General features: G+C 38.5%; 1 protein-coding gene across 1 annotated transcript in view; it reads left to right on the top strand.

Annotated features, from left to right (window-relative positions):
• TMEM135 (transmembrane protein 135) overlaps nucleotides 1-10,701 on the top strand; it is a 185,485-nt gene that overhangs the window by 60,057 nt on the left and 114,727 nt on the right. The window contains exon 5 of the mRNA XM_019473930.1: nucleotides 7,941-8,006. Coding sequence (XP_019329475.1) covers nucleotides 7,941-8,006 — 66 coding nt within the window. The remainder of the gene's footprint in view (nucleotides 1-7,940; nucleotides 8,007-10,701) is intronic.

The raw sequence follows: 10,701 nt of genomic DNA, 5'->3' as shown, positions 1-10,701 counted from the left end.
CTAGATATAAGGAAGACATGCTGAGGGCTGAGGGTGGTGAAACACTGGCACAGGTTGACCAGAGAACTGCCCCATCCCCCATCCCTGGAAACATTCAAGGTTAGGTTGGATGAGGCTTCGAGCAACCTGATCTAATTGAAGATGTCCCTGCCTGTGGCAGGGGGGTTTGACTGGATGACCTTTAGAGGTCCCTTCCAACCCAAACCATTCTATGATTCTGTATAGTGTTGGAGTTGGGTTTAAACTAAAAGAAGGTAGGTTCAGACTAGATATAAGGAAGACATTTTTTATGCTGAGGGTGGTGAAACACTGGCACAGGTTGACCAGAGAACTTGTGGATGCCCCATCCCTGGAAACATTCAAGGTTAGGTTGGATGAGGCTTCGAGCAACCTGATCTAATTGAAGATGTCCCTGCCCACGGCAGGGGGGTTGGACTGGATGACCTTTAGAGGTCCCTTCCAACCCAAACCATTCTATGATTCTGTATAGTGTTGGAGTTGGGTATAGCTGTGGGCTCAGGGCAGTGTTGCCCTGTTGTCCTGACACTTGGTGGCTGCATCAAGCCTGGGCAGACCTGTTGTTTCTGCACATTGTTGTTCCAGCGGCGCCTGGCCAGGCAGCAGAAATGTCCCCCATGGATCAGTTCCAAAGGGGGTGGAGGGAGGTGGGAAGTCTTCCCATTGCAGGGATGGTACGGGATGGATGGATGGGTGCATGTGCTCCTTCTCAGCATTTTGGAGCTGGAAATCTGAAGAGTTCACTGCCCCCGAGTCCTGGGGGAGCACTGACTACGTGCAAGTGTGCTCGTATATTCCTGGGCTGGCCAGAGTGGTCTTTCAGCTCTTATCTTTTATTCTATCTGGCAGCATTACTAATCAAAACCATTTTTGACAGTTGTCATGTGCTTTCTGCAGGCTGGCTTGCAGCTGTTTTCTGTCCTTCTGCCGTGCGATTGGAAAAGGAGGAAGGTTTTAGCTGGCTTCAGTAGTTTGCTTCTCAGATGCAGAAACCTCTGCTTGGTGCTGGTGGCGAGGCAGCCTCGCTTGGACCTCCTTTCTCTGGCATTTCTGTCAAGGCAGAGGAGATTAAATGGCCTATTTCTCCAGTTTCCCATGCTGGCTGCTGGCCTGGTTTGTGGGTAATTCAGTTCATGAGTGTTATACTGCCAGTTTTTTTTTTTTCTTCCTTCTGGCTTCCTGATATTTAGTTAATTGCAGTGTTGAGCCGTTCACTCCTTTGTTGCAGAGAAAACGAGAAAAAGGTGAAAGTCAGTTACAGGCTGGGACCAGGAATCCCAATTAAATACCAAGCATTTTTTGGGAGGGGGGTGGAAGGAAGGAAAGGGAGAAGAACAGGTAGAGAAGTCAGGAAAAGAAAAAAAATTATCATCTTGGAAAAAGTTACAAATACCACAACTGCAGACTACTGGGTTCATATTAAGTTAAATAAATACTAATGCCTTTATTTCATTCTCTTGGCAGTGCACAATACTTGATTATTTTTGTGCTTGGTTCATTTGTTGTGTGTGTGTTCTGCAGCTGTAAGTTTTAAAGCTGTTTTAAGGAGAGGCTGAGGTTGGTGAGCCGGTCTGCAGCAAGGGGGTGTGCTTGCAGCGGAGACATAGCAAAGGCTAAATGCAAAGTCTGTCACCATGATGTGTATTATCTTTTGGGTGTTATGAAGATCAGAGTAGTTTAGTTAGGTAGTAGAGTAGAGGTAAATTAATTCGTAAGAGAGTTCATTAACCCTGAAAGTGCAGATTTAGTTCAACGGGCAAATGGAATTTGTTAGTGTAATAGAAATTGCACTGAACTGATCAAATACCTATGTGTAAAGTTGAACCTATGTTTACATGACAAATCTGCAGATACTCGTAAGGAAGGAGCAAAGTGTAACTCAAAAAGAGCTACCCATGCTATTAATCTTGTTACTTTTAATACTGGTTTATTTATGCTATATTAGTGATGAGTTTTACAAAACCCCAAACGTCTAGTTAGGGAATCAACGTACATTTGTTATTTGAGAAAGGAGAACCTTTTTCATTTAGTAGTTTTGTTGTATAAGATACAAGGCCATGTATGTGCTTTATTTGCTTTCTACCCTCTAATCTTCAAGCTAGTGTTCCCTCTGCCCCTGTAAATCAGAGCAGATTTGGCCTTTCTCTTGTGCATCCAGAGCTTCCACAAGATAGTCCTGCAAGCTGGTGATTGCTGGGGCTTGTGAATATTGCAGTTATGTGTCCTTCTGTTCCTTCTGTTCCTTATGATTCTATGTGCATCTTTATTTTCATTTGGGGCAGGCAGTAAAACGTGATTATATAATAGAATTGTATTATCCTTCTAATATATGTGGACAAATACTGTATAAGTAACCAGAGGAAAGGGAGATCAAATGTTACGGAATGCAAAGGTGGGTGTTCAGTGCAATATTTTCTCTGGGTGTTCACATTCTGAAAGCTGAAAATGGAAGAAAATAACAGAAGTTTCAGAAAACGGGTGCAAGGCTATCATGAGCTCTGTAAAATATGCTTTATGGTGGCATTTAAGTTGTTTAGTCTTTACTGACTTCATAGTTAAGTTGCTTTTATAGAAGGTAAAGGTAAGAAGTGATTTGATCTGCTAATAACTGAACGGAAAGAGCTTGTGTCTCACAGGTGTCAAGTATATACTGATCTAATTCTACAAGTAAGGTTCAAATGGTTCAATAATGAAGGCAGAGACATTCAGACTCCTTTAAAAAAGTAAAAGACAGAGGTACATGGAATTCACACCTGTAAAATGGAATGAATGAAATTTTTTATGGTTTTCCAGAAAATAAGAATTTAAATACATGTCTCTTTAAAAGCACCAGTTCAGCTTCAGTGCTGATTTTAACAGATTTTAAATATATTTTAAATCCATAAAATATATAGAATGACAGTAAATTCTATATTGGTATTGCAGTAATTTCATCAAAAGCTGTAACAATAAATAAGCTCATCAGTTAAGTTAAATCTGTCATCTGGAGTAAGGTTTAGATGGAGAGGGTTGCCTTTCACTTGAAATTTTGTGGACAGAAATTAGGGAAAAAATTTGATTTCAGAAACTTCTTGTACATTTTCCTATTCATTATTGCTTCTGAATCTCACTGAATCTCTATTTTACAGCACTCGTGCTTGTTTTCAAAAGCTGTGTGATGGTTAGCTAACAAGGGCTATAACAAGAGTTCATTTGCAATATGTAATCAAGTTGAGAAATGTTATTGGTGATTTCAGATAGACTGTCAAGAACCTTTTCTTAATGTAATTTGCTTTTCGTGAAGAAACACAAATTTTACAGGCCAGAGCTGTCAGCCAGCTATTGTAGCCAAGATCAGCAAACTTAATAGGAGTGAAAAAAAGTCTTTTGTGGTATTCCATCCATTTTTATTCCTATAACGAATTGCACCATTTTCATTTTAATTAAATCTGTAAATTGCTGTGAATGACTTCCAAAGATCTGGGCCTTTCATTAAATCTGTAAATTGCTGTGAATGACTTCCAAAGATCTGTGCCTTTCAGGACATATCTTTAAAGATATTTTTTTTTTTTTTAAATGCTCGTTTAGAAGTAGATGCCAAAACTTGTCAGGTGATTAAAAAGCATGCATTTCTAAATTAATTAATTTGCATTAGCAATCCCCTCCACTGCTTGAATTTGGAGTTTTAACTTTGGTAAAACAGTAACTCTTTTATTATAAGACCATTTTAACTTTGTGAATACCTGTACTGCTTTTCTTGCTGTTTTTCACACAATTTCCATCAATAATGCACAATTATTTTCCACTTTAGTTCTGGTTCATACAAGTGGTCTCTCTCTCTTTTTTTTTTTTTTTTTTAAAAAAAAAAAACAATTGCAAGGAATTTGAACAGAAGCGACTGCTTTCTTGGAGGGAGAACAGTTGGTCATCTTTGTCTGGAGATGACATTAGAGCTTGCACGGCGTCACAGAGTGGTAAGATACATGAGGCTGCCATTTCACCTCACTTATAATGTAACACAGTATACATTCCTTACAATGAAGAACAATTTTAGGATTCAATAACTATCAGCTTGGCAACACATTTATTTCACACTGAGATCACTAAAACCATCTGTTGATAATTTGCTTTCTTATGGACCTCTGACTCGCATTTCTGAATAGAAGTAATTGCCTAAGCCTGTAACGATTCTTATTTAAGGCTTATTCACAGTGAATTGAATGCAGATAAATCTTAAATTTTTACAGCTTCATAAAAAATCTGATTATAATGAAATATTTAATGCTAACAGAGGCAGAAGCAGTTAAAAATGATCTAAATTCTTAGTCGGCAGTTTCTTTGGGAACACTTATTATTACTTAAATGGACAGTTTTTCCTTTTTAATCGGTTATCCTGACACAATGATAAATATTTCCAATCAGTTGTATTTCATAGTCACAGTTACACATCCTAACATAAAATACAAGACTATTTTGATATTTTCAGCATTTAAAAATTGACGTAATTTATGCTGTATTTTTAAATTAGGAAGCAATGAATGTAATTGTATGTAAAAACTTGGCATTCAGTGGATAAACGTCTAATAGAAATATATGCAAGAATTTTAGAAGGTATTTTAAGGGTTGAAAAGGGCTGACATTACAACCAGGTAATTAAACTTATTCTAAATGGCATGTAACTGTGGGTGTCTCTGCTCAAGGATACTGTGAATTGTGAACTAAAAGAGCCGTGAAAACTGCTCTGTGGGGCAGAATGAAAGTTTTGACCTGATGCCTAAAAGTATGCTAAACTTTTCCAATAGAAATCTATTGCTGAAGAAGTCCAAGAAATTATTTTATTAGGTAGCCTGTATTGAAAGATAGATTAATTTGTGACAGAGCAGTACTCTGTATGTTTTTATCAGATTTAATCCAATTAAATAAACAAACTATGAATATTGGCTATTATTGTACTAATAACTTTGGTAGATTGAAATTAAAAACCAAGTGTATACCAGGGAAGATGTGTTCCATAAACTGGATTTTTAGTCAAAGCAGATTTGATGTCTTGTAGGGATCCTTTTAATATCAGCAAGATATTATCACATACAGAATTTCAGAAAGTATACGAGGTGTGTGAGCATATTGTTCTTTTTTCATTACTGTTGTGGGATTCTTCATTCATGCAGCTTTTTTCCCCTATTCTTTATGGAGCATTAAGTATGATGGAGTTCTTTAACATTTCAAAAAAATAGACTTTTTTGGTAAATTTATATTTTAAATTTCTCCACCCCCCATGCTTGTTCTTCCATATTCAACCTGTGCAGCTTGAATGCCAGCAGGATGCTCTGTGTTTCAGGATTTCAGTGTGGCTTGGCTTGTCACAGCTAGAAACCACAGAAGGAAGGATGGCCTTCCACTTGGCTGGCACGAAGCGTTTCCACCACTTAAGGAGATTTTGGGGAGCTGGGCTGTGCTTCTTTGGGAGGCACAGGGAATTTACAGGTCATCTGTAAATTGCATTTTTTCGTGGACTTGTCACTGAAAACGTTGTTGTGAAATACTGGAACAGGTTGATCAGAGAGCTTGTGGGACCTCCATCCTTAGAGATGCTGAAAATGTGCCTGAACAAGCCCTGGGCAGCCTGCTCCAAGAGGCCCTGGGTAGGACCAGATGACCCAGGTGGTCTCTGCCAAACGATTCTATTTGTGCCTGCATTTGCAAGGCAGAAAGGAAAAAGATGGAAATTGAAGACAGTGCAGGAGTTTGTCCAAAACAGAAGTGTTACAGATAAATTCAGATTTTGAGACTGGCCAAATTTTCCTAGTCTGATCACTTTTATCGTTAGTCTGTGTGATGTTATAGTTTTGTGAAGGTGTTAAAGAAATGTCTGAATGGTTTCATCTTGTTCTTCTTCCATGCAAGACATTGTTTTATTAGAATCTCAACATACTATTCACACTTAGTTTACTTTGTAGAAAGGATACAAACTTGAAATGTTTTCTGCTAATGCCCACCTCCTTCACCTTAAACATTACATCAACAGTAAGCTTGGGTCTGATTACTCTTTTGAAAGATGAACTTTTTAAACATCGTCTTGGATTTTGCATACCTAAAAACCCAGTAACTTTATCTCCAGCCTTGTCATTGTCAGTGCACGAATGGCTATAGGCATGGGGCCCCCCCCCCCCCCCCCCCCCCGCTGTTTGGGTAGGAAGCTGTGATTGTAGTGCTAATCTTCTTAGTGATATTTGGTACATGAAGAGTCGTGCCCATGGGAGGACATCTATGGTGCTAGATTTGCTGTTGCTGTGATTTTTTTCCTTGTTTCTGAATGGTTTTGACATGTGGCATTAACGATGTGAGTACAAGTGTATTAAGAGAGATCTTTTACTAGTAGATGTGAAAAGAAAGTCACACACACCAGTGGTTTTCAAAAGAAACAAAAGCAGCTTAGCTGTATTGACGGAATGCTCAATTCGGTTGAAACATCCTTAAAAATGTTGGTGAAAGAAACCAATTTTGGGAAATACAAAAGATTGTATGAGGTTCGCTTCATCTCTCAAAGAAGAAAGGTTTGAGAAGAAGAATCGCACTTGGGCATTGCCCTGCACCGTTGCGGGTGTAAATGAAGTAATACATTTTGCAGTCCGAGGTTCTGGAGCTCACACATTCATTTACAGATGGGGGGGAAACATAAGGTAATTAAAAGCTCTTTTATAAAATTCTTATCTGCAGGCATTTATTTAGAAAAGGGTAAGCCCCACTTAATCTGTGTCTAGGAAGACTGAAGAATTAATCTCAAGAGATACCTTTGATATTACATGTGTTGAGATACAGCTATCTTAAGGTAGCGTAGCATGAACCCAGCAAGTCTTGCAGTCATGTAAGCATTGAGCTGCTTATTTTTTAAATCACTATTTAGAAAGATAATCAGCTACTGCAAACTACTTTTATTTATAAACTTTCTAAACATTTTTTCAAACAGCCTGCTAATTACTTTTTAACATAGACCCTTAAATGTTAGAATATTTTTTTATTAGAACCAGATATTAAAAACATGTTTAATTGCAGTTGAAATTGAAACCGACTTCACTACTTGCTATGGAAACTAGTCTTTAAAACAAATCTGTTCTTGTGTACACTGATGTGCAAATCCATGTTTTTATGTAACCAGTGAATTTTTTCATGCCTTTTTGCAACCAGCTTGTAGAAAGAAATGTGATACAGAACCTATGCTTTTTTGGTATTATAGCCTGAATTAAGAGTGAGTAATCTATGCTTGTGTCAGAAGTATGTGCTAATTGTCTCACTGGATTAAAGAAAGGATGGGACAACTAGCACAGAAAGGTATGCAACCTAACTAAAGATTAACCTAATTAAAGATTTCCCCGAAGTTGTGTTCCCTGTCATTTGCACATGATGATGTTGTGTTTTGTAATGCCACCGTTATTAAGAGTTAAGAGGGGCTCAGGTGCTTTTAGGAAAAGAGTTGCATCATACTCTTGTTTTCTGATACTTGTTTGTTAACTTAAGTGTATAATATTAAACAGCAATTTAAAAAACTAGTTTCATGAGTTGTAAAATACCATATAGCTATTTTTTCCCTTAGTATCCCACTTTTACCTGACAACCTGTGGAAGACCATTATATGGGGCTGAGCATCTCTGGCCTGAATGAAGAGTCTTGTGTATCTGCTGCAGTGTCTCAGGAAGTACCACAAACTGTTAAGGTGGCTACTTCAGCTGAGACCAAAATCCTTGATAGACCTCTCGCCTTGCAAAAATCTTTTGCCTAACCTATGCAGACTGTTCTAACTAACTTACTGAAGCGATTCAGTTGTAAAATGGGTGCTAAAGGTAGCTGACACTTTAAAAAATGTTATAAAAGCTGAAAGAAGTCTTAATGAGCTGGGTTGTCTGTTTTTTAAATAACTGATTTGTGTGTGTGTTTTGTTGATGCAGGCCACAGAAACGTTGTTCCGAATGGCAGTAGCAAGAGGAGCTATTACACCTTTAAGACACGGAGAGGTAAGGCTAAATATATTAGCTTTTCTGAATAAGTATCCTTTATACTTTCTATGTACTCCTTCTCATTCTTTTCTACAGAAGAGTGTAATGCAATTTCCAGAAGTGTTAGATATGGAATATGTGCAACCCTTCCAAATTCTCTCTGTTGAATTTTTTTTTTTTCAGTGAAGGCTACTTAATTTTCTGTGTTTTAATGATCAGGTTGCCCAGAGAGTTTGTGGAATCTCCATCCTTGTAGTTACCCAGTGAATGGTGTGAATTATGGAAAAATCAAATTATACATATTTTTTTAAAGGGTAACTAATTGTATCATGCAATGCAAAATACTGGGACGATTACAGGCATAATGATCTCTGTTGTGAACAATATTAGTAATATCTGTGGCTGATACATCTTATGTTGAGCCAGTTTAGCTCACTGCTGTGGCAGAAAAAGTTCCACTTTTTTCTTCAGATATTCCCTCTGATCTTTTATCAATTAAACTGCCTCAAAGGCTAGAGAGAACCAGATGAGAAGCAGCAAGATAAGTGGTGAGAGGATGTAGCCGTGATTAGCAAGAAGGGAACTGCGTGAAAGTGCATCTATGTGATGACAGAATCTTAGAATCATAGAATCGTTTAGGTTGGAAAAGACCCTTAAGATCATCAGCTCCAACTGTTAACCCAATACTGCCAAGCCCACCACTAAACCACGTCCCTAAGTGCCACATCTACACATCTTTTCAATACCGCCAGGGATGGTGACTCAACCACTTCCCTGGGCAGCCTGGTCCAGTGCTTGACAACCCTTTTGGGGAACACATTTTTCCTAATACCCAATCTAAACCACGTCTGGTGCAACTTGAGGCCGTTTCCTCTCCTTCTGTCGCTTGTTACTTGGGAGAAGAGACCGACACCCACCTCGCTACAACCTCCTTTCAGGTAATGGAGAAATGTTTATGCAAGTCTTCTGAGTATAGTCCAATTGAAAAAAAATTTAGTGATACTAATGGAAGAAACACCAGCTTATGGATTGATGCTATAGTCTGAAAACATACAATAAATACTGTGTACTACTCCAAATATTATCATCTTTATGACGCAAATTATAACAGTTTTGAAGAACTGGTACATAATGCATATAAAATTGACACTTGGAACTGTTGGATGACTAACCTATCTGAATGAACAGTAGCTGCCAGCTTTGCAGGTAGCACAGAATTACAGCTGTCCATGCCTTTAAAAAGCCTGAGAAGCCTGACTGTTAACGGCTGACTGCAGTGCATTACATTGGAGCCAGTGCATTATGTTCTGGGCCAGCTCAGCAGCGTTAGAAATGTATCACTTCAGATGTGCAATTTTGTTTTTAGAGAGAAAAGGAGATGGATAATTATGCTTAGATTCCCAACTTGGTGTCGTCTGCAAACTTACTGAGGGTGCCCTCAATCCCCTCATCCAGATCATCAATAAAGATATGAAACAAGACCGGCCCCAGTACTGAGCCCTGGGGAACACCACTTGTGACTGGCCGCCAACTGGATGTAACTCCATTCACCACAACTCTCTGGGCCCGGCCGTCCAGCCAGTTTTTGACCCAGCGAAGAGTACGCCTGTCCAAGCCAATAAGCAGCCAGCTTCTCTAGGAGAATGCTGTGGGCAACGGTGTCAAAGGCCTTGCTGAAGTCCAGGTAGACAACACCCACAGCCTTTCCCTCATCCACTAAGCGGGTCAGCTTGTCATAGAAGGAGATCAGGTTGGTCAAGCAGGACCTGCCTTTCAATAAACCCATGCTACTGGGCCTGATCACATGGTTGTCCTGTAAATGTGATGGTGAACTTTACGTTGGCATACTGTGTCTTGTTACACTATTTCTGAGGTATTCCTTGGGCTTCAGTGGAAATGCTATTAACGCTAAGCTAGATAATTTACAGATAAAACATGTAAGAATTGTCCAGAGTTGGCTTTTTGTGTAAGAAGACAGTGGGAGAAATAAAAAGGCCTTTTTTCTCTTCTATATTTTTATCAGGCTGTATGCAGGGGGAAAAATATTTTGACTCAAAGAAGATCTTTTCGTTAAATTTAATTGTGGAATTATAATTTATTTAGTCTGAAAATGAGGAATGACATTAATCAAATGAAATTAATTTTTCCAGAAAAAATACATAATTATCAAGAGTCATATTAAAATTTTTTTAGCTCTTCCAAGAAATTGCTAAATGTTTGCACAGTCCGTAAGTAGAAAGGCAGCCAGAAAAAAAGTTGAATATGAAGTAAAGTTGACTGTATTCTGTTTGAGAATTGTGAACTTGGCAGTGAAAATCAAAGCAGAGCAACTTGTTTATTGGAAATTCCAAACTACGGAGGCAGCAGTCCAAATGTACAAAAGTGCCGTTCAGCTTTTGTAGCAGTACTTAAAAATGTAACCCCATTTAACAGTTAAGAGGGGTAAAGCTGTTCAATACTAGAAGGCAAAAATCTTGTAAATACTTATTTGTTTTAAATTCATAAACTAAAAAAATGACAATATTTGTTCTGCACTGCTGAACAGATTAATGTGCAAACATTATTCTATACAGGCAAAACAGGGTGCATGAGAAACTATCCATTATAATCCAGCTGTCATCACCAGGTGTATTTATAATTTTGTTGTGGTTTAACCCCAGCCGGCAACTAAGTCCCACACAGCCGCTCGCTCACTCCCCCCCAGTGGGATGGG

Source organism: Aptenodytes forsteri, unplaced genomic scaffold, assembly GCF_000699145.1.
Source record: "Aptenodytes forsteri isolate BGI_AS27 unplaced genomic scaffold, ASM69914v1 Scaffold376, whole genome shotgun sequence".
In the NCBI taxonomy this organism is placed as follows: Eukaryota; Metazoa; Chordata; class Aves; order Sphenisciformes; family Spheniscidae; genus Aptenodytes; species Aptenodytes forsteri.
The sequence above is the reverse complement of the archived record's forward strand: the minus strand, read 5'-3'. Positions and strand labels throughout refer to the sequence as shown.